This window comes from Procambarus clarkii, chromosome 13 (assembly GCF_040958095.1).
Source record: "Procambarus clarkii isolate CNS0578487 chromosome 13, FALCON_Pclarkii_2.0, whole genome shotgun sequence".
In the NCBI taxonomy this organism is placed as follows: domain Eukaryota; kingdom Metazoa; phylum Arthropoda; class Malacostraca; order Decapoda; family Cambaridae; genus Procambarus; species Procambarus clarkii.
The window spans coordinates 30,656,588-30,680,521 of NC_091162.1; the positions used below are offsets into that span (position 1 = coordinate 30,656,588).

At 42.7% G+C, this 23,934-nt stretch overlaps 1 protein-coding gene across 10 annotated transcripts in view; it reads left to right on the top strand.

Moving 5' to 3' along the window:
• Nucleotides 1-23,934, top strand: part of LOC123757285 (high affinity cAMP-specific and IBMX-insensitive 3',5'-cyclic phosphodiesterase 8B) — a 787,483-nt gene that overhangs the window by 381,142 nt on the left and 382,407 nt on the right. For all 10 annotated transcript variants that reach the window (XR_011228393.1, XM_069323843.1, XM_069323837.1 and 7 more), the window contains one exon: nucleotides 12,435-12,577. Coding sequence is in view for 9 of the 10 variants with exons in the window: in XM_069323843.1 (XP_069179944.1) it covers nucleotides 12,435-12,577 (143 nt within the window). In the remaining variant the exon portion in view is untranslated. The remainder of the gene's footprint in view (nucleotides 1-12,434; nucleotides 12,578-23,934) is intronic.

Consider the following 23,934-nt stretch of genomic DNA (forward strand, 5'->3'; position numbering starts at 1 on the left):
TATACGTATGTATTACATATATGGTAGCTAAATGTACACTGTAACCCAATGAATAATAAAGCCATTTCAAAACTTATTAATTTTAAGATTTGGTAAGTAAGGGACCTTTGTAGTGGGTGTGATAAATATGCTTTCAAATCTCCTGCCAGTTCAGCAGCCACCTTTGCATATGCACATTAGTGCATTTAACATGGGAGAAATGTTCCTTCAAAAAGTTATTATCAGGTGTTATTATATAAGAAGGAAACAATTCCAAGTACATTCTGTGACTGGGAAATATTAAAAAATCAGTGTTAAATGTGGTAAAACCAGTTTTAAACAAAATAAAATAAATAGAAATAAGATGCGAAACCAGAAAACATTGGAACACTTGACAAAGGAAAGTAAACAGGGCTGAAGCTCGACCACTTCTCTGCAGGCAGTGGAACGGGTTGGTTGGTCATCCCACTTGTTAACTAAAGTGCAGTGACTAAATTGTTGCATTTGTGGTGCAACAATATGATATGCTAGGTATAGGTTTGTTTACATGACCAAGTGATGGTTGCGAATAGTGTAGGATTCTTCGTCGTTTGTGGATATTGTGGTAAACTTGTGTTGGCTATTATTCTGTATAACATGGCCTCTTAATTTTGGTTGTGGCAAGGGGGAGCAGCTTGGTAATTTCAAGTGTCAAGTAGAGATAACAGTGGGCTAGTTCCAAATAAGAACACTTCAAGTGTAATATATTCCAGTGTTAAAACCTTAAGTATTAGCATACTTGTTCTAGTTGATTTAGTTAAAGATTTGTGGGACAAGTAATCCTTAGTAAAGTTATCATTCAGTAGTGATTACATATTTTGGAAGAATGACAGGTAGGCTTCTAATATAGATGAAAAATTTTCTGACAGAAAAATGAGGGCAGTAATCAGAGGCAATGTATTGGACTGGAGGAATATCACAAGTGGAGTACCACAGGGTTTAGTTCTTGCACCGGTAATGTTCAGTTGCCCTTCAAGAAGACCTGGACAAAATAAGTATATTGGAGCACCCCTTGGCAAATGGAATTTATAATAAATGCCATGTTATGAAATGTGGAATAGAAGAACATAGACCCCACAACCTATAAATGATGAGAAATCTTTATAAAATTCTGATAGAAAGATCTAGGGGTGGTTCTAGATAGCAAACTATCACGTAAGGCCCATAAAGAACATTGTGTGAGGAGCCTATGCTACACTTTCTAATTATAGAATTGCTTTTAACCCTCAAACCGCGCATATCATATATAAATGATATCAGTGACAAAACCGAAACCGTGCACATCATTTATATATGATTTCGTGTCTAGCGCTATAATTTAAACGCCCCACCTGGGATAGGGGCAGCTATAGTACAGCCACGACCGATAGTTGCCAGATGCCACCTAGAAAAAAATCCAGGCCAACATTCTTGGGTGTTACAGCGTCAGTATTGAGCAAGCCACCAAGGCTGGCGCATGCAGCACGAGCTCACAGCACCGCTGTTCAGCTTGTGACCACAGCATCGCCTACCAAGGCCATAATATATATGATACTGCTATTATTTAGCAGTGATAGTATTACTGAAACCCCCCTGACTGTGATAAAACTGACCAGGATTCTGATAATAGCAGGATTGTGGTGATATTTAGCGCTGTGCTCCATGGAGGGAGGAGTAATGCTGTGGGAGGGAGGGTGGTGGCGTCGTCTTCTGACTGTGTGTGGCCACCATTTATTGACTGCACTCACCATACCAGTTTAGTGGTTCGCTATGGTGAACACAAATGTAGATACTTATATATAACGTGTGTATAGTGTGAGATAACAGCGAGAGGAGTAGGTTGGGAGCTGTCATTTTGGTGAGGGAGGAGCGTCGTCTGCACGACTTTGCAAGTTGTTTACTGATGGCCATTATGGTCTTTGGGCACCATACCAGCTTATTTGTACAGGTATGGTGAATAAAACAGGTAGATACTTATATATATAATGTGTGTATATAGCGTAATAACACCATAAACAATATTGTTGTGGGAGAAATATTAGTGCGTCTGGCCTTGAGGGCGGCCGCCGATCAGCTGACTGTATGAGTAGCTACGTCTTTGTGTCTTTACTTACCATACAAGCTTAGATGTACAGTTATGGTGAACAAAACATATAAATACATATATATAACGTCTGTATATAGTGAATAAATGCAAAAACAGTATTGTGGGAGGAGAATGAGGGTGAGTGAGGTTGTGTTGAGGGAGGGAGTGACAGCGAGTGGACTGGCTGGTGTTTGGCGGTCACTCCTCGTTGCTTTTTGACTCACAAGACCAACTTAGCAGTTCGTTATGGTGAACAAAACATGCAGATACTAATATATAACCTGTGTATATAGTGTAACAACAGCAAAATTATTTGTTTATTGTTTTATGAACATAATAATTGAATCACTAATATGCACACCATAATTTTCAGTACAGCGATGGTTCACACATTTTATTATATAAATATACGACAATTCACTGTATGGAATAATATTACTGCAAAAAACTAAGAAAAAATCAATCAGAGACATTGAAATAATTAGGTAATAATATATTTGTGGCAAATCCGTTTGACAGCTCGGGCGGAGTAGACCTTCGTCTGGCGAAGGCTCTGCCAACGCCCCTTTTATGCCACACTTCCCTACCCTATTGCGGCTAAAATATGCCACCTACAATTTTTTTGTTATTTTTTCTGTGATCAGGGAACAAAAATGAACACAAAATGAATATATTTTTATAATAATAAAAATAATAAGACGAAAGAATTTTTTGGTTTTATTTTTTTTGTTGCGCCTGTGGGTGTGAATTCCATTTGGGCCCCTAGCGGTTTGAGGGTTAAATACGTGGATGATGAAATACTAAAAAAATTGTTCACAACTTTTGTTAGACCAAAGCTGGAATATGCAGCATTTGTATTGTGTTAATATCTTAAGAAGCACATCAACAAACTGGAAAAGGTGCAACGACATGCCACTAAGTGGCTCCCAGAAATGAAGGATAAGAGCTATGAGGAGAGGTTAGAGGCATTAACCCTTAACATGCTAGGGGTATAATAGGTTCCCCACAGGCGCATGTAATTTTGAAAAAAAAAATTCTTTTTTCTTCCTAACCTGTTAATTTGTGTTCACTGATGATGGGAAAAATAATAAAAAAATCGTAAGTGGCATATATTGCCCGCTATAGGGCGGGGAAGTCTGGCAAAAAACAGGCACTGACTCAGCGTGCGTCCCAGGCGGTCTGTTGATCGCCAGCTGTCAGGCCGGAGTTGCCACAGAGAGATAATTACCTAATTATTTCAATGTCTCTGATTGATTTTTCATAGTTTTTTTGCTGTGATATTATTCAATAGTGTGTAGTTTGATATATTTATATAATAAAATGAGTGAATCATCGCTGTACTCAAAAATATGGTGTGCATATTGTTGACTCAATTATGTTCATCAATCAGTGAACAAATACTTAGTCGGTTATTACACTATATACACAGATTATATATAAGAATCTGCATGTTTTGTTCACCATAAAGAACCACTAAGTTTTATTCACCATACTTGTACAAGTAAACTGGTATGGTGCCCAAAGACAATCGTGGTAACCAGTAAACAACACCGTCGTCTGCACGGTGGTGTTGTGCAGACGACGCCACTGCCCTCACCAAAATGGCGGCTCCCAACCTATTCCTCTTGCTGTTTATACCCTCTATACACATGCTATATATAAGTATCTACATTTGTATTCACCATAGCAAACCACTAAGCTGGTATGGTGAGTGCAGTCAATAAAAGGTGGCCACACACAGTCAGAAGACATCGCCGCCACCCTCCCTCTCACAGCATTACTCCTCCCCTCCATGGCGCACAGCACTAAGTATCACCACAATCCTGCTATTATCAGAACCCTGGTCAGTTTTATCACAGTCAGGGGTCTTCTGTAATAATATCATCACTACATAATAGCATGAACAAGTATATTATGGCATTTTTAGGCGATGCTGTGGTCACAAGCTGAACAGCAGTGCTTTGAGCTCATGCTGCGGGCATAAGGCTTGGTAGCTCACTCAATACTGAGGCCCCTAACACCCGGGAGTTTGGCCCACAATTTTTTTTTTAAATGTTGTCTGTTTACAAGAGCCCTGATGAAGGTGTGGTGAACCCTGTGTATCCGCGGGCCGCTTAAATCTTGCGTAGTACTCCAACACGTCATATGACGTGATGCGCACTTTTTCGGTAAGTTACTCAACACGTCATATGACGTGTTGCGCAGTTTACGGGTTAAATATGCCAAAACTAGAAGACAGAAGAAAAAGAGGTGATATGATCACTACATACAAAATAGTAACAGGAATTGACAAAATTGATAGGGAAGAATTCCTGAGACCTGGGAACTTCAAGAACAATAGGTCATAGATTTAAACTAACGAAAGAAAGCTGCCAGAGAAATATAAGAAAATTTACTTTTGTAAACAGTGGTAGATGGTTGGAACAGGTTAAGTGAGAAGGTGGAGGAGGCCAAAACCATCAGTAGTTTCAAAACGTTATATGACAAAGAGTGCAGGGTAGACGGGACACCATGAGCATAGCTTTCATCCTGTAACTACACTTAGGTAATTACATCATCATGAGAAAGGAATGGAGTTTCAAGGAGATGGTTATCCCAGGCTTTGAAGGGTTTAGAGACTACATAACAGGCACCATGATGACGGGAGGACCAAGAGTAGTAGTAGCAGTGATATATCAAATCAAATCAAATGTTTATTTAGGTAAGGTACATACATACAAGAGATTTTACAAAGAGTGATGGATTTATACATAGAGCTAGTACATACAATGCCTAAAGCCACTATTACGCAAAGCATTTCGGGCATGAAAAACTTAAATGACTAAAGCTTAATACTAATTGAGCATAAAGAATAAAATGAGTTGAGAACAAATAAAAAAAAAGAGATAAAAAGGGGGGAACAAGGCTGACAAAGCAGCACAAATACAATATGGTCGACAAACAGCGTCATTTAAAAATAAACAGACATTGGTTGACAATAGAGGGGTAAGGTAGGTTACAGGGAATTTATTAGGTATAGCTTCGTTTAAACTGGTTGAGAGAGGTACAGTCTTTAACATGGTTGGGAAGGTCATTCCACATTCTGGGTCCCTTGATTTGTAGAGCATTTCTAGTTTGATTAAGTCTTACTCTAGGAATATCAAAACTGTACTTCTGGTGTGGTGCTCATGGGTTCTGTTACAACCTTCTATGAAGCTTTTGAGGTCAGAATTGGCATTACAGTTCAGCGTTTTATATATGTATAATACACATGAGAGAATGTGCAGTGACTTAATATCTAACATATTCAGAAATTTGAGTAGGGGTACCGAGTGATGTCTGGGGCCAGAGTTGGATATTGTCCTAATAGCAGCTTTGTGTTGAGTACAAATATAACCCTCCACCAAATGACAGAAGACCCAGGCAAGAGTATGACAGAAACAACATGACAGTTAATAACATAATTGAGAGGGCAGCCTCTGCTGCCTGTAGAAATCGATCCCATTTGCTCATCATGGGGGACTTCAATCACAGAAGGATAGACTGGGAGAATAAGGAACTGCACGGAGGAGAGGATACATGGAGAGCCAAACTAGTGGAGGTGGCAACAAGAAACTTTCTAGGCCAACATGTCAGGGAACCCACTATGATGAGGGGAAATGATGAACCAGCAAGACCCGACCTAGTCTTCACTCTGAATGACTCCAACATAAGGGAAATTGACTTCGAGGCCCCAGTAGGAATGACGTTCACAGTGAATCACAGTGTACTGACGTTTGAGTATCTGGTCAAAGAAGGGCTAAAGTACTCGAGAAAGGGAACTGAAAGCAAAAGGCTAGCATTCCGTAAGGGAAATTACGAGGCGATAAGAAAACTCCTAATGGATATAACATGGGAATCAGAGCTAAAGGGAAAGAGGACCCAAGACATGATGGAATATATCACACAGAAGTGCAAGGAGGCAGCTGAAAAGTTTATCCTGGCCCAAAAGGTAAAAAATGAAATGAAGATGAGAAACCCATGGTTTAATCAGTGATGTAAGCTAGCTAAGCAACAAAGTAAAAGAGCATGGAGAAACTATACAAATAACAGGACACTTGAGAGCAGAGAAGGTTACCAGAGAGCCAGGAATGAATACGTCAGGGTGAGAAGAGAGGCAGAAGGGCAATGTGAAAACGACTTAGCAAGCAAGGCTAAGACCCAACCCAAGTTGCTGCACAGTCACATCAGGAGAAAGACAACAGTGAAGGAACAGGTAATGAAACTGAGGATAGGGGCAGACAGATTCACTACAAACGACAAAAAAGTGTGCAAGGAACTCAATATGAAATTCCAGGAAGTTTTCACATTAGAGCAAGGAGAAGTTCCAGAGATAGGAGAAAGAATAGTTAACCAGGCACCACTAGAGGAATTTGAGATTACCAGTGGGGATGTAAGGAAGCTTTTGCTAGAGTTGGATGTGACAAAGGCTATAGGCCCAGATGGAATATCACCATGGATACTAAAGAAAGGAGCAGAAGCACTGTGCCTGCCACTCTCCATGGTGCATAACAAATCACTGGGAACAGGTGAACTGCCAAAAATTTGGAAGGCGGCAGATGTAGTCCCGATATACAAGAAGGGGGATAGACAGTAGGCACTGAACTACAGGCCAGTGTTCCTAACTTGCATACAGTGCAAGCTAATGGAGAAAATTGTGCGAAAAAAGCTAGTGGAACATCTGGAGCGAAGGAATTTGTGTCACAACACCAACATGGTTTCAGGGATGGCAAGTCATGCCACACAGGATTAAATGAATTCTACACTCAGGCAACAAGAATCAGACAAGAAAGAGAGGGGTGAGCAGACTGCATATTTTTGGATTGCCAGAAAGCCTTTGACACAGTGCCACACCAGAGACTAGTGCAAAAGCTGGAGATGCAGGCAGGAGTGAAAGGGAAGGTACTCCATTAGATAAGGGAGTACCTAAGTAAAAGAAGGCAGGGAGTCACTGTGAGGGGTGAGGTCTCAGTTTGGGGAGATGTCACCAGTGGGGTCCTGCAGGATTCAGTCCTTGGACCCATACTGTTTCTTATATATGTAAATGATCTTCCAGATAGTATAGAATCATTCCTCTCATTTTTTGCTGATGATGCAAAAATTATGAGGAGGATTAAGACGGAGGAAGACAGTATGAGACTACAAAATGAATTAGACTGAATGAATGGTCCAACAAATGGCTACGAAAGTTCAACCCGAGTAAATGTAAGGTGATGAAACTACGCATTGGAAACAGGAGGCCAGACACAGGATACAGAATGGGAGATGAAGTCCTTCATGAAACAGACAGAGAGAAGGATCTAGGAGTTGATATCTCTCCCACCCTGTCTCCTGAAGCCCACGTGAAAAGAATAACATCATCTGCGTGTGCGGGGCTGGCTAACATCAGAACTGCCTTCAGGAACCTGTGTAAGGAATCATTCAGAACCTTGTATACCACATATGTAAGGCTAATACTGGAGTATGCGGCCCCAGCATGGAGTCCATACCCTGTCAAGCACAAGGCGAAGCTTGAAAAAGTTCAGAGATATGCCACTAGGCTAGTCCCAGAACTAAGAGGCATGAGTTACAAAGAAAGGCTGCGGGAAATGCACCTCACAACACTAGAAGACAAAAGAGTAAGGGGAGACATGATCACTACCTACAAAATTCTCAAAGAATTGACAGGGTAGATAAAGATAAACTGTTTAACATAGGTGGTATGCGAACATGGGGACACAGGTGAAAACTGAGTACCCAAATGAGTCACAGGGATGTTAGAAATAACTTTTTCAGTGTCAGAGTAGTTAACCCTTAAACTGCGCACGGCGTATATACACGCCCTGAGTAACATGTCCCACAGTGCGCATGGCGTATATATACGCCATAGGGTGCCAGGCCCGATTCAAATGGCCCGCGGCTACACGGTGTTCACATTACGTTCCTCAGGGCTCTTGTAAACAGACGCCACTTTTTAAAAAAATCGTGGGCAATATTCTCAGGTGTGAGAGGCACAGTACTGTTGGAGCAACCAAAGCTGGCGCACGCAGCATGGGCGAACAGCATTGCTGTTCAGCTTGTGACCACAGCATCGCCGAAAAATGTCAAAATAAATATATAATTGTTATTATTTAGCGATGACAATATTACAGATGACCCCTGACTGTGATATAAATAACCAGGGTTGTGATAATAGCAGGATTGTTGTAATAATTAGCGCTGTGGGAGGAGTGATGCTGAGAGACGGAGGGAGACAGCATCATTTACTGACTGTGTGTGGCCACCTGTTATTGTCTGCATTCACCATACCAGCTCAGTGGTTCTCTATGGTGAACACAAATGTAGATACTTATATATAATGTGTGTATTAGTGTAATAACAGCAAAAGGATTATGCTGGGAGGAGCCATTTGGGTGACAGAGGTGACGTCGTCTGCACGATTTGTCTAGCTGTTTAGAGGGTGGCCACTATGCTCTTTGGGCGCTCTACAAGCTTAGGTGTACAGTTACGGTGCATAAAACATGTAGATACTTATATATAATGTGTATATGGGGTAATAACACTGCAAGCAGTATTGTTGGGGGAAGAAAGATTAGTGCATGTGACCTTGAATGAGTGAGGGAGCCGCCAGCTGTGTATAGCGACGACTCTTAGTGCCTGAACTAACTATATCAGCTTAGCTGTACAGTTGTGGTGAACAAAATATACACATACTTATATATAACGTCTGTATATAGTGTAATAACACCACAACTGGTATTGTTGGGGGAGAAAGTTTAGTGCGTGTGTTGAGGGAGTGGCAGCGAGTGGCTGGCTGGTGTGTGGTGGTAACTCCTCGTTGCTTTTCGACTCTCAATACCAACTTAGTGGTTCGTTATGGTGACCAAAACATGCCAATACTTATATATAACCTGTGTATAGAGTGTAATAGCAGCAAAACTATTTGTTTATAGTTTTATAAACATAATAATTGAATCACTAATATGCACATCATACTTTTGAGTATAGCGATTATTAACCACTTTTATTATATAAATATATTACAATACACACTATTGAATAATATTACTGCAAAAAAACTAAGAAAAAATCAATCGGAGACATTGAAAGAATTAGGTAATAATATCTTTGTGGCAACACCCATCTGTCAACACGGGTGACGCTGACCGGGTCTGACAACCGCTCTGTCAACGCCCACTTTTTGCCAGACTTCCTCGGTCAATTGCACCCAAAATATGTCACCTACGATTTTTTTTTTATTTTTTCCGTGCTCAGGGGACACAAATTAACATGTTTAGAAGACGAAAAAAAAATTTTGAATTTTTTTTTTCTTGCGCACAGGGGTGTAAATGTCCCAAGGACCCCTGAGCAGTGTAAGGGTTAAGGCAATGACCTACTGCAGCTTGATTTGGGTGAGTCGTTTCAGCAAAGGTTTGCAATTCTTCCCATTATGCACACATTTTCTTAATTTTTGAGGAAGAAACATTCTCTACTGGCACATCCTCCCCTGAAGACATTTCCTCAGCTGTCAAATCGCCACTCGCATTACCACACAACACGAGAGTAAACCGATCTTTCATAGGCTTGTGTCCAGGCAATGACTTCTCCCTGGTAATGTATGTTTTCTTCGGCAATCTTTTCCAGAATAGCCCTGTCTCGTCACAATTAAACACTTGTTGTGGTAGGTATGCCTCACTCTGCACAAAATCTTTAAATTCGCCAATGAATCTTTCAGCCACTGGTTTGTCTGAGCTGGCAGCCTCCCCATGCCTCACAATACTATGAATTCCATTTCTTTTTCTAAATTTCTCAAACCATCCCATGTTCGCCTTAAACTCTTTCACTTCTGCATCACTCATTCCAGGGGTTTTCTTTAAAAGGTCTTCATGCAATTTTCTTGCCTTTTCACAAATGATGGCCTCTGAAACGCTATCACCCGCTAACTCCTTGTTGAGTATCCAAATTAATAATAACTGTTCAACATCCTCAAGTGTTTGTGTTCTATGTTTCGTGATTATTGATACGCCTTTTGCCACTTTAGCACTCATAATGTCCTTTTTCTTAGGCAGTATGGTGGATATCGTTGACTGAGATTTGTTGTACTGCCTAGCCAGTTCACCTACCCAGTTCCAGTTCACACCATCTTCATATTTATGAATGATCTCTTGTTTAAGTTCAATGGTCATTTTTACATGGGATCTCATATGTTCAGCCTTACCACTGACTTTCCTGGGACTCATGGCATGATATATAATAATTACTTTAATGAACAAAATGCAAAAAATCACCACAAAAGCGGAATTTCTTATAGGCGCGATCGTCACTAAGCGAGCAGCTGTAGTAAACCGAGGCAAATCGGCCGCGTGACCGGGAACCACGCGCTCAGTCGACCCGAACGTGTACCAGCAAATATCGGATGTCGACGACACCATCGGATGTCGACGACACCATCGGATGTCGAGTCGCATTTTTTTATGAAATTTATATCGTAACTCGAAATTATCGTAAGTAGGGGCAATCGTATGTCGAGGTGCCACTGTATGTATGAATTGCGCTGTTTAAGGGTTAAAGCCAAATGGGTTGAACACCTAGAGAGTAACGACATAATGGACTGACAGTATTTTTTTCGAACAGGAAGATCTTGTGTAACAAATCTTAGTTTTTATATTAGAGCCACAGAGATACTACAGGAAAGAGGTGGTTGGGTTTACTGTGTCTATCAGGACCTAAAAAAGGGTTTTGATAGTCCCACACAAGAGGCTGTTCTGGAAACTGAAACATGCTGGAAAGGTAACAGGGAAGGTTCTGACATGGATGAAAAATTTTCTAACTGACAGACAGATGAGGGCAGTAATCTGAGACAATGTATCTGACGGAGGAGCGTTACTAGCAGAGTACCACAAGGTTCAGTTCTTGTACCAGTACTCTAATATTCATTGTCTACATAAACAGTCTACCAGAAGGAAAACAGAATTATATGAACATGTTTGCTGATGATGCTAAGATGCTGGGGAAGATAGGAGATGCAGACAATTGTAATGTCCTTCAAATTGATCCAGATAAGAAAATAGTGCTTGGAGCATCACATGGTAAATGGAATTCAATGTGAATAAATGCCATGTTATGGAATGTGGAATTGGAAAAAATAGACCCTACACAACTTACAAATTATGTGGAAAAGAATTACAGAACTACTAAAGAACCAGACCTAGGAGTGGTTTTGGATAGTAAGCTGTTGCCAGAGGAACACACAGAGTACATTGTGAGAGGAGCATATATATCACTTTACAACTTCAGACTTGCTTTTAATTTCAGTACAGTATATGGATGGTGAAATACTAAAGAAACTGTTTATGACTTTTGTGAAACCAAAATTGGAATATGCAGCATTGTGCCCAAATCTCAAGAAGCACATTAATAAACTGGAAAAGGTGCAACAGCAAGCTACAAAATGACTTCCAGAACTGAAAAACAAGAGTTACAAAGAGAGACTAAAGATGTTAAACATGCCTAAGCTAGAAGATAGAAGAAAAAGAGGTGATATAATCACCACTTACAAAATACTAACCGGAATCAACCAAATTGACAAAGAGGAATTCCTGAAACCTAGCAGCTTCACGAACAAGAGGACACGGCTTCAAGCTAAGGAAACAAAGGTGCCGAAAAATTATTATAAAGTTTTCTTTTGCAAACAGAGTTGTGGACGGTTGGTAAAGGCTAAGTGAGAAGGTGATGGAGGCCAAAACCGTCGGTAGTTTCAAAGCATTATATAATAAACAGCACTTGGAAGATGGGACACAAGCATAGCTCTCATCCTGTAACTACACTTATGTAATTATTATTCAAGTTAGTCAGAATCAGACTCTCTTCTGAGTTAGTTGGACTGTCTTGAATGACAGTCTGGCATTTGAAGTTTGCACTGTAATTGAGTGCAAACATATTACAGTGGCCTTCTGGAGGCCATTCCAACTGGATTGTTTTCCTAGTGCCTCCCTTGTCCTAGTATGACCTAGGAGAAGTGCTTAAAAAGACCCCTTCTGTGCTGGATCAAAATGTTGAACCGCCCTAGCTATGTTTGGTCCTCTTCTTCCAACGAACTGGATTTTGCCTAATAAGGCAACCAAATGTTTAACTCGGAAAATTCCTCCCCTTTACACATTTCAAATTAATGATTTCTTGAGACTAACAGTGTACATTTGGCTTCTATACCAGGATACTTAAACATGTGCTTCAAATTAAATTTATTCACTGAAAAACTGTATTTAATTTAAGTTCTTTGTTAATATTTATTTATTTATCGTATGTGGAGGACTTTATTTAAGATATTTAATTGCTGTTAATATTTTATCCCCAGAAAAAATGAATACTATGTGTACATGAGTGACACTCATGCACTTGATCGACTAGAATTTTCTCATGCGGACCATTTTCATCCTCGTGGCTCAATCAAATCCCTCAGGAAAGGTTCTCATGATATTCGCTCACTGAATAGTGATGGTAAGTAAGTTCTGATGTACAAGTGTATTTGTGTTAGTTAAGGATATTTTATAATCAAAATCAATATTATCTCAGCTTCTAAAGAAATTATAAAACAAAGTTCGTTTATTTGAACTCGCAATTTTCTGTGGGGAGCCCCATCGGCTCCCAGAAGTTATCTGAACTGATATGTGCTATATTAATTTGGGGGTCATCAGTCACAGGAGTCATTATGTCTAAAGGGATCCACACACCAGAACCTAGCTGCCTCGGAGAGGCGCAGGGAGCAATGGTCTATGAGCACTTTACAGTTAAAGTATGTCATAATTGCCATCGACCGGGGAAGAACCCAGAAAGGTAGGCGAATCAAATCAGACCACTGTCTGGTTAACCTGTGCAATCAACATACTAAAAGGTCAAAATAACTTTCCTAAAAAGAAACCCAACAAGCAACACTTCATGCAACTAACACTTCCGTTTATTAGCGCTACGAGGAGGAGCTGGCCACCCACCACTCCAGTTCTTGAACTGATGTGCTGGCAGTCAGATCAGTCACTTCTGGTCTCATGTAACAGTTCTGGATTTTTGCCATGTGTGACTGGCCCAGCTGTGTGTAGTGTAGTGGCCAGGTATCTTAGTGTACAGGAGCATCATGCACCTAGGGTGACCTTCCCTAGGTGCTCCATGAGTACTGCTCTTGCGTGTCAGGGCTATCTTCCCTGGGGCATTCTGGAATCGCTTCCCCATTTGAGGACTTCATCGCTTGATGTTGTTGGGGGTCTAGTGCTTTCCGTCTTGTCCCGGGTAGGGGAGTGTTATTGACTGCGCCAGCACTGCAGTTGGTGCAGCTAGCTTTACTTCAATGAAGTGGCTGATGTTTCTCTCTGACTGCCAGTTTGTTTGTTGTGTGTCTTTGGGGGTTTTGGTTTTTGTTTTCTTTTCTTTCTCGGCATTTTGACCCTGTTTAGACCGAGGTCTGCTTAGCTTCTTATTAGGCCAGCCTAGATTATGTTGGTAGTCCTCCTCTGTTGCCCCCTGAGGTTTCATAGCTGCTACTGGTGGTCAGTTTGCCTGCTACTTGACAGCGGTTCTACCGGCTTAGCTGGCCCCAGTGCCTGGGTTTCTCGTAGGGCTAATTCACCATACAGACCCTGGAAAACCCCTGTGATCTCTGTTGTACTTCTCATGGCTATGTCTTCTGAGCTCACTCTCGCCTTGTGCAAAGTCGAAGGTGGTTTGTTGCTACGACTTCAGGATAATGATTATCTATAATGCCTCCGTCACACTGCCTGTTGGGTCAGGGACACCACTGACCCGGAGTCTTGCGGGTCTTGTTCTCCGCTTGTACTTCAGTTTACTCATTCCTTGTCTGTTGATCTCAAGGGTTAGGCAGCGGCTGCATTGCATGCTCGATTCTCCATACTGCAACAAGCCAGGTTGATTGGCCAGTTGGAAGCCCCTAGTCGCTTTGGTTTTAGGGACCAGGATTAGGGGGCGTTGGTCGCTTTGACCTTAGTTTCTTCTGCACCCCTGCTTCCTTCTCAGGTGGGCATGGTGTGCCCTGCTCCTTTTCCCTTCCTCCTCTGCTTCCAGCTCTCAAACATCTGAGGGTTTCAGAGTTGGGGCGGGGTTTAGCTTGGGATGAGGCTCAGGTGGCTTTAGGGGCTGCCCCCTCCGATTCGGGTGCTGCCCCCCCTCCAATCCGGGTGTAGAGGTGGTTGAGCCTAATTTTCCTGCCGAGGCTTCTGAGTCAACCCAGCAGACGCCCTTCTTGGAAGGTTTGACCCTCGACACAGCCTTTTATTCAGGGGTGGTGGGCGCGGAAGAGGTCTCTGCCCCATGGCCTGTGTCGGGGGCTCTTGAGGCTCGGAGCGCTTGGACTCGTTTTGCCCCTGTGCCATCTGGGCAAGGGTTGTTGCTGCAGGGGAGGGGGTTTTTGCCCCTCCTTCCCCTTCTGTATTAGTATTACCATATTTGCCAGAGTGATTTATGCACCCTCGCATCGGACGCACCCGTCTTTTGCTTGGATGTTTGGTACTGGGGGAAAAAACGAAAAATGAATGTGTTTATTTTCTGGTACTTTTGGTACCCCTGCTCTTCCCTTCTTTTCGATCTGAAGTTTCATTGTAATTTGGCAAGAATTTTGCTATACAGATAGTGAACCTTGGGTCCAAGTGTGTTGTTTTGTGTTGCCGTGACTGGCCACCAGGGTGGCACACCGGTCATGGTGCATTATCTCACAGATATGATTTGTTGTCATCCACTCCTTGCATATGGCAATTGGGCAGTTGAAAGTTTATCATTCCTTTCCTGCTTTATGGAGCATTTTTCATTTAGTTAATGTACCATTGTACTTACTGGTTATTCAGTTGTTCATTTACATGTGGAATGTCTTGGGTGTGTGTTAAGTCTGCTATGAAATGGGTGGGGAGGTACGTGAATTGGTGTGTTCTTTCCTCATCTCTGCCGATGTGTTGTCTGTAGTTTTGGTAAGTTTGCACTCGTCTCTTTGTGCTCTTCTAGTTGTGCTTGCGGGGGTTGCACTTCGGCCCCTTGGGCTTGCCTCTCACCCATTATTCTACTGGTGTACACATTCCTGAGCTTCTTGAGTGCCTGCATTTGCAGCCTCCACCTCATCACTGCCTCCTGAATTCCCTTTCCTTACTACTCTGCCTATGGACATGTTCTTTTTCGTGTCTGTTGCTCCTTTAGGTACTGTGTCCCATTATGGGGGGGTACCAATCGTATTACTTCTTTCATCTTTTCTGCCATGTCTGTTCCCCTTGGGAATTGTGGGTGATGGTCATGTCTCCCAGTCATGTGTTTCCAGGGCTGTCTTGTCTTACCTTGAGGTTATCTTAAGATGATTTCAGGGCTTAGCGTCCCCCACGGCCCGGTCCTCTACCAGTCCTCCTTTTAGCTACACACCCCCCAGGAGGCAGCCTGTAGCAACTGTCTAACTCCCAGGTACCTAGTTACTGCTAGGTTAACAGGGGAATCAGGGTGAAAGAAACTGCCCATTTGTTTACGCCTCCACCGGTAATCGAACTTGGAACCTTAGGACTATGAATCCCAAGCGCTATCCATCCAGCTGTCAGGCCAACACTCAGCTGTCTTGTGTACGAGACTGTGTTGTTTCTGTATAGTATTACCTCAGTCTTGTGTTCACAGACTGTAGTCATTGGCTTGTTTTAATTATTTTATTATTGCACTGATTTTATGCCTAGCAACCTTGCCCTGTATACTTGTCAGGCTCCCTAGAATCCAGTGCTCGGTATCCCGTCCGTATTATGGCCGTTTTAGTCATGGGGCTCATTTTTAGAAAAAAAATTTACCACTGTGCTGCTCGCCTTCCAAATACGGAACCCCCCCCCCCCCCTGTGCGCAGGAAATAAATTCTCTGGATTTTTTTTTTTTTTTTTTTTTTTTTTTAGTGTCAGAAACCCTTCCCTGAGTATGGATATGTTAACAAAAACTCAAAATTGGCCGCAATGGGGTCCATAAGTTTGCGCGTCACATCATCATTCCCCTGGTCGCCCGTGGCGTATGCTCCCGGGGCCAGTAGGGCGCCTGGCTCAAGATGCGAGAGTTGCCACGAATATAATTTTTGTTCATTTTTTGCGCACTGTTCCAAATACTTTTTTTTTTGTGCCAATCCTATGTATAATGAACATGTACATTATATTATGGCAGTAGAACATCCGTACTGTTTGAAGACACTGGTACGTGCATGACACATATACACACACATCTTGCACATATTTCCAATGTATCATGCTAATTTATGTATATTTATAATCTATTTACATTCTGTACAGTATCACACACTATATACACCATAAACACACTCAGAACTCCACGAGTGTGTGATATGCTGCAAACAGCCAACGGGGCATAGTGGAACCTTGCACTCCACACACACCAGGTGCTGATGCATCTTCGCTTTTGTTCTCTTCGGGTAGTGTTCTTGCATACTATGCAGGCACTTTTACTCTTATCTCGTGATGCTGTGCCTGGCATATACTCGAGCATGTGGACATCGAACATCTCATTTCCCCTCAGTCTGTCTGGAGCTGCATGTGGCATTGTTGCTTGCACCCCGCACGTAGCAACAAAGCCCTTCTTGCCATACTTTACGAGCAGTTGTGACACAACAGCAACATTGAATGTCCGTATTGGTGGTCTCCTGCCAGATTTTACCAGGTACAAATTGAAGCAGTTGAGCACTGCAACATCTGTTGTGGAAAAAGAACTTTTTCGTCCACTTCACATACTACCGCACGCACTCCACTGCACCAAGCATCATGTCACATTTATCTATGAGGCGCATGTTCATGTTGTAGTCTATGACACAGTCTGGTATATATATGGGGAAGCACATTTGAAAGTAGACTTTGCCACTGTCCAACACGGCACCGGTGTGAATCGTAGTCGGCATATTCACCTCGCGTCTGTCCCTCCACCACACTAAGAGCATATTATCACACTTGTGCAGCTGGCAATCACCCACTGCTATATCTATGCCAAACGCTGGCATTTCCTTCCTGTGGGCCCTCACAGTGCCACATACGCCAGTGTTGTGGGCAAGGAGATATCTGGTCAACAAGGGGCTGGTGTAATAGGTGTCTGTGAACAGTATATGCTACTTGTTCAGCAACGGTTCCATCAGGGTTTTTACGACACTGACGGAGAACCCGTGTTCATCTTGAGCTAGTATGTCGATGTCTGTACCAGAATACAGAATCATGTCCATGACGTTAACAGTCTCGCCATCGCACAGTACAAAAAACTTGAGCCCAAATCGGTGGCGCTTTGATGGGAAGTACTGCTTGAATGCCAAGCGCCCTGTGAACAGTACAAGCGATTCGTCGATTACCACATTCTGTGCAGGTACAAAATATTCGCAGAACTTGCCTCTCATGTCACTGAACACCTTCCATACCTTCCACAGTGTGTCGTGTGTCTCCTCATTTGCATTATTCTCGAAATGCAGGCACTTGAGAATCAACAGGAACCTATCACGTAACATATACCGGTTGAACACAGGCAATGGAATAAGGCTATCTTTGCTCCAATAATCCTAGATGACGTGTTTCTCGGAGTACTTCTGCATCATGCTCAGGGCGAGAAACACGTACATTTTGTCAATTGTGGTGTCCTTCAATGCGTGAGGAGTGAGGCAGGTAAAATGCTGACGTCTTATGAGGCTGTGAGCGTATCGGTTTGTTTCAGTCACAAGATGGGTCATGAATTCGTTGTTGAAATACGTCAGGAAATAGTCTATTTCTGCCATATCCTCACCTGTATAGGGGAATAATGGTGTAACACCAACATCGGTAGCATCGAACGTTGGTATTTGTGGAACAAATGTGGCACAATCCTCCCACACAAGTACACCCGGGGGTTTGGCTTTGGCGCCAACACCACAACCAACACCACCACGAGCACCAAAAGCACGGCTACGTCGTCTGGTGCTGGAGCTGCGTGAGGGTATGTTAGGAGATGAGGCTGATCAACGTATCATAGGCCTACCACGAACAACTGATGTAGAGGGGCCACTGTCGTCATTGTCCTGTTGCTGCGAGACACGCTGCTGCCTGCCCCAAAGGGTTGCTGAGGCAGCAAAACCCTGCCTGATAACACCCTCGCTGCTTGTACTCAGATCACCCACACTACTTGTATCGGAGCCTGTGTCACTGAAGCCTGAGAAAAATTCATCGCAAGTACTATCACTGAATAAACTTGCGTCAGGGGGATATACATGGTGGTGGTGGTGATAACAATGTTGACCCAGGGCAGCGAGGCAGATCGGGCGAGGCGCACGTACCGTACACGCTCGCGACATCATCCACCTCAATCTCTCCCTCACTCGTATCAGACCTCTGTGTAAGGTCTTTCTCTGGTTCATAGTCTAAGTCATCATCCTTAGCACTGTCATCTTCCAAAATGCCATGTATCTCCTCCTCAGTGAGTTGTTTTCCATGACCGCGGGTTATCGTGGAGCGGGAGCTCATAGACGATGTGTCAGACATGGTTGCTTACTTGAAACTGAGGCTCCTCACGGCCACGGGGCATGCTGGGATTGTTTTCAAGATGGCGGATGATCACTGGGGCCCCCCAAGCATCCATTTCGTACCCTCTTCACTGTTCACCAGTTTTGAATGGAACATGATAAATAAAAATACCCGGAGGCGCGTTGCGCACCCCCCCGTTGAGAACCTGCATGCGCGTTGCACAGTTCAGTTGTTAACATTGTACATCTTACCCACCAGCAAATCCGGTAGGTAGGGCTTCACCACACGTTCGTTTCCGGGTGCCCTTGGATTCCTGATTCATCTTTTTGGAGGTTTTCTTCCTCTCGGCTTTCCCCTGCGGAGGTTTGGGAGGCCCTTGGCGCGTACCTCATGTGAGACCCGGTGTACGCCTCTGAGTTGGATCCGGTTTTCTTTGAGTTCGGTTCCTATCGAATGCATTTTCAAGGTTCCGGTATCTTCCTGGCTGGCAGCCTGCCTCAACGACTAGTTAATGTGGGCTCCCTGCCAGTCTGCTTGTCTGCTAGCCAGGGTTCTGGCTCTTTCCCAGATTGCTGGATTCCTGATCCTGGTAACTTGGCAGAAGTCCCAGTTGCTTCCATCCCGTGTTCGGCTTGTGTGGGCCTAGTGTGGGGTTCTCAGACTGCATGCGTTTCTCTTCCTATTGCGACTTTGCTCTGGTTGCTGGTTCTATGGTGCCTTAGTTTCAGGTGCTGCTTGCTCGGTGTCTGAACCCAAGAATTTTCCATGGCTCTTGCCTTTTTCAGCAGGTCTGGCCATTGAGGTACCTTGCTGGTTTACCCTACTCTTCTGCTCTTCACGTTTTTGTGAAGAGGGAGGGGGGGGGGATGAGCCATAGCCCCTATGGCTCCCTGAAGCTATATACCCACAGAGCAGGAAAAATGGGACATACTGGGAGGCAGCAGCACTGCATGCCTCATGATGATGATGGGATAACAGTCTACAACCGATGGCCCAAGCCACACAAGGCCGCAGAGGACCCAGAATGTCCTCGATAACGGGTGGCCAGGACCCTGTTCGACTTTCAAAAAACTAGTGTTGAATGTAATGAAATGCCATTTTCTGGGTTGAGCCCCTGGAGGCTCCATGACACCCTTCCCTCCCTCCAGTCGGTGGTTTTGTTGTCAGTCCTCAAACTGCCGGTGTCAGTGCTTGATTGCCCTGGAGGCAAAAGGGGGGGGTGGTCGCTAATGAGCAGGCACACCGGTTGAGTAATAAATAAATAACTAAATAAATAAATAAATAAATAAATAAATAAATAATGTATATTTAGGTAAGGAACATACAAGAGATTTGACAAAGATTGATGGAATTATAGATAGAGCTAGTACAGTACATACAATGCCTAAAGCCACTATTACGCAAAGCATTTCGGGCATGAAAAACATTAATGACTAAATCTTAATACTAATTGAGTATAAAGAATAAAATGTGTTGAGAACAAATAAAAATAGAGATAAAAAAGGGGGGAACATGGCTGAAAAAGTAGCACAAATACAATTAGGTCGACAAACAGCGTTGTTTAAAAAAAACAGACATGGATTGACAATAGAGGGGTAAGGTAGGTTACAGGGAATTTATTAGGTAGTGCTTCATTTTTATCTTAAACTGGTTGAGAGAGGTACAGTCTTTAACATGGTTGGGAAGGTCATTCCACATTCTGGGTCCCTTGATTTGTAGAGCATTTCTAGTTTGATTATGAGTGAGTGGATGGTGTGTGGTCTTGGTTGCAATGTTTTACCAGTTGGAGTTTGTAATGGTCCTCCTACCTTTCTGGGTGATATCCCCGATCGATGGAAGACATGACTATACTCTCACAACTGTGACTGTGACTGAGGACTGTGACTGTGAGCTGGAGGAGGCAGGAGTCACACTGCAGCAAGCTCCTGGAAATATCGAATTACCTAAGTATTGGGAACAGGTTGAGGGCTACAGTGGTGTCCCAGGTTACATAAAGGTTCAGGGAAGTGTAAAAACAAATAAAATACAATAAACAAGCAAAAGTGAGTGAAAATAGCTGAGTGGAAAAGTTTGTTTTGGTTCTAGTACAAAAACAAAGATGGCCACTGCCACCACCACTGGGAATGTAGACACACCAACAGATGATTGTTTCAAAGGATTCTCACCACAAGATATAAGGAAAGGAGGTGTTCTTGGCAGGTTAGAGATAATTGAGGATATGCAAAAGAAGTATGAAGAAAAAGTGCTTAAATTGGAAGAGGACAATGGAGCTCTTAGGAGTGAGCTTTGCACTCTAATAGGGAGTATGCTTCAGTCCGTCTATACCACAAGCTACACAAGCTTCACAAAGCTTCCTGGCAATACGTTAGTAATGAATAAATATGATATATTTACTCATTATAATGTTAGTGCATGAATGTACAACACGAAAAAACATAATTTTAATCTGAAAAAGTATCTTTTTATAAAGAAATTAGACGAAAATAAAAAGCTGGCGACGCCAAATCAAGTCGACGATCCAAGCTTTGGTTAGTTTAGGTTAGGTATGGTTAGGTTAGGTTAAGTCAGCCTAACCTATCATATTTATTCATTACTAACGTATTGCCAGGAAGCTTTGTGTAGCTTGTGGTAGCTTGTGGTAATTAGACGGACCCGTATGCTTCAGCAAGGTAAGATTATTACTGCATTAACAGACCAGGTAACAAATCAGGAGGAGCAAATCAAGGAACTAGTGAAAGAAAATGAGGTATGGAAAGTGAAGTGTGGTGACTTTGAAGAAATAAACAAGAAAATAGACTCATATGGTGAACAACTCGAAGGTAGCCTGAGAGCTAATATAGAGTTAGGCAAGGATCTCTAACTGGAAATTTCACTGACAACTCACATAGAGGAAGTGAATAAAGAACTAGAAAAGTATAAAGAAGAAATAAAAGCGACATATGCTCAAATTGTAAAAGAGAAAGAGACTATCAAAGAAGTGTGTTCGGAAGTCAAAACCAGAAATGACCAACAAGAAGCAGAAATTAGGCAAGCAATTAGGAAAGAACTGGTTACCAACAGTAAACTAGTACAAAACACTGCAGATAGAACTAAGTCCATAATAATTTTTGGATGTTTAGAGAAGGAAATTTCATCTAAGGTGGACCGAGCAGCAGAAGAGATGAAAATCATAGAGAAAAGAGTAGGTTTAGGAGAAGGCTCAAAGGAAAATGTCAGTGATTTTAGAAGAATAGGAAAATATGAGAAAGACAAGAACCGCCCCTTACGGGTGACGTTTAATGGAGTGAAAAACATGATGGAAGTGCTTAGAAATGCCAGGAAATTGCAGTGATGAGGTTGGCAAACTTTGGTCAATAAGACAAGACCTCTCCAAGGAAGACAGAGAAAAGCTGAAAATGAACCTAATTGAGGCAAAACATCTAAATGGGGATAGAAATGAAGACAAATTCTTTTTTTCTACAAAGTGACAAGGACTAGAAAGCTTGTGAAATGGTACATAAAAACAAAGCAACAAGATCAGTAGTGAAAGGGGGAGTAAAGAGCAAAGGAAAAGGGAACATGTTCCTGAAAATTGAATATACCAACATAGATGGAGTGAGGTCAAAAACTTTGGAGTTACAAGATATAATCCAGCTTGGGGTTCCAGATATTGTTGCATTATCAGAGACGAAACTTGAAGGAAATATAATAAATGAAGTCGTATTCCCAAGAGGCTATTCAGTTTGGAGACATGACAGGAAAACTAGGAAGGGAGGAAGAGTGGCTGTACTGGTGAAAAAACACCTGATGGTAAGAGAGTTAATATTTGAAAACCCTCGAGATATTGACATAATGGCACCTAAATTATTGGGATCGTCTCAAAGCCCTCCAAATGTACTCACTAGAAAGAAGACGAGAGAGATATCAAATAATATACACCTGGAAGATACTGGAGGGCCAAGTACCAAATCTACACAGTAAAATAACAACGTACTGGAGTGAACGACATGGAAGAAAATGTAGAATAGAACCAATGAAGAGCAGAGGTGCCATAGGCACAATCAGAGAACACTGTATAAACATCAGAGGTCCGCGGTTGTTCAACGTCCTCCCAGCAAGCATAAGAAATATTGCTGGAACAACCGTGGACATTTTCAAGAGGAAACTAGATTTATTCCTCCAAGGAGTGCCGGACCAACCGGGCTGTGGTGGGTATGTGGGCCTGCGGGCCACTCCAAGCAACAGCCTGGTGGACCAAACTCTCACAAGTCGAGCCTGGCCTCGGGCCGGGCTTGGGGAGTAGAAGAACTCCCAGAACCCCATCAACCAGGTAACCAGGTATCAACCAGGTATGGCATTGCAGATCTGGAATCAGGATGATAAGCTGATAATTTTAAATGCCTACAGCCCACCAGCAAGCAACACATGGACAAAGGAAGAACTGGATGACAAACGAGAGGGCCTCATAATGGTCATGAGAGAGATTATTGTACAAGCAGATAAAGATAAATCACGACTGTTGATACTGGGGGACTTCAACTTTAAAGCAATAGACCTGGGAGGCCTATGAAGCAAGAATGGAGGACTTTTGGACATGCAGATTGGTGAACCTCATTCTGGAGACATTCTTGTATCAACACATAAAGCAGGCCACAAGAATGAGCAAAAGAGATGTATCATCAGTACTGGAACTAGTATTCACTAGGAAAGAAGAAGAGATATTTGACATCCAGTATCTTCCTCCCTTGGGAAAGTGATCACGTCCTGTTAGACATTGATTATGCTTTAAGACATCATCTAGAAGAAAATAGGGACAGTGAAACAGTTGATAAACGCGATTTAACCATTTAACTGCGCCAACCGAGTTTTCTCGGTCGACGGGAAACTGCGCCAACCGAGAAAACTCGTTTTGATTTTTCGTAACCAATTCTAAATGTGTACGAGGTTGGTTGTGTACGAAATGGACTCTTAAGACCTTCAGTGAGAGGCAGCCATGTTGGAAAAAATCCCAGAATGCCCTAGGGCTGCTGGCTGGGTTAGTACTGAATGAGCAACCATGGGTGGCGCACGCGCCTGTGGCTCCAAAACACCTGTCCAACGTGGTGTTGAAAGATAATGCTGTATCGGTGAAATTCAAAACTTATTGTTTGAAGAACATAAGGGTCATAATATTGGGGAAGCCAGGTGTTACGGCCCTATTGGGTCGCAACCGGGTTCTTCTCTGATGTTATTAGAGTTTGGGTATCCGGCCCCAAGCTAGTAGTGGCTTTCAAGGGGTGCGTTCCGTAACGCAAGTTAAATTAAAGGGGAAGGGATACAAATGCACTGCTTTTGTATATATATTGCTACCACCACCATAAATATATCACAGTCACACGCGGGGTT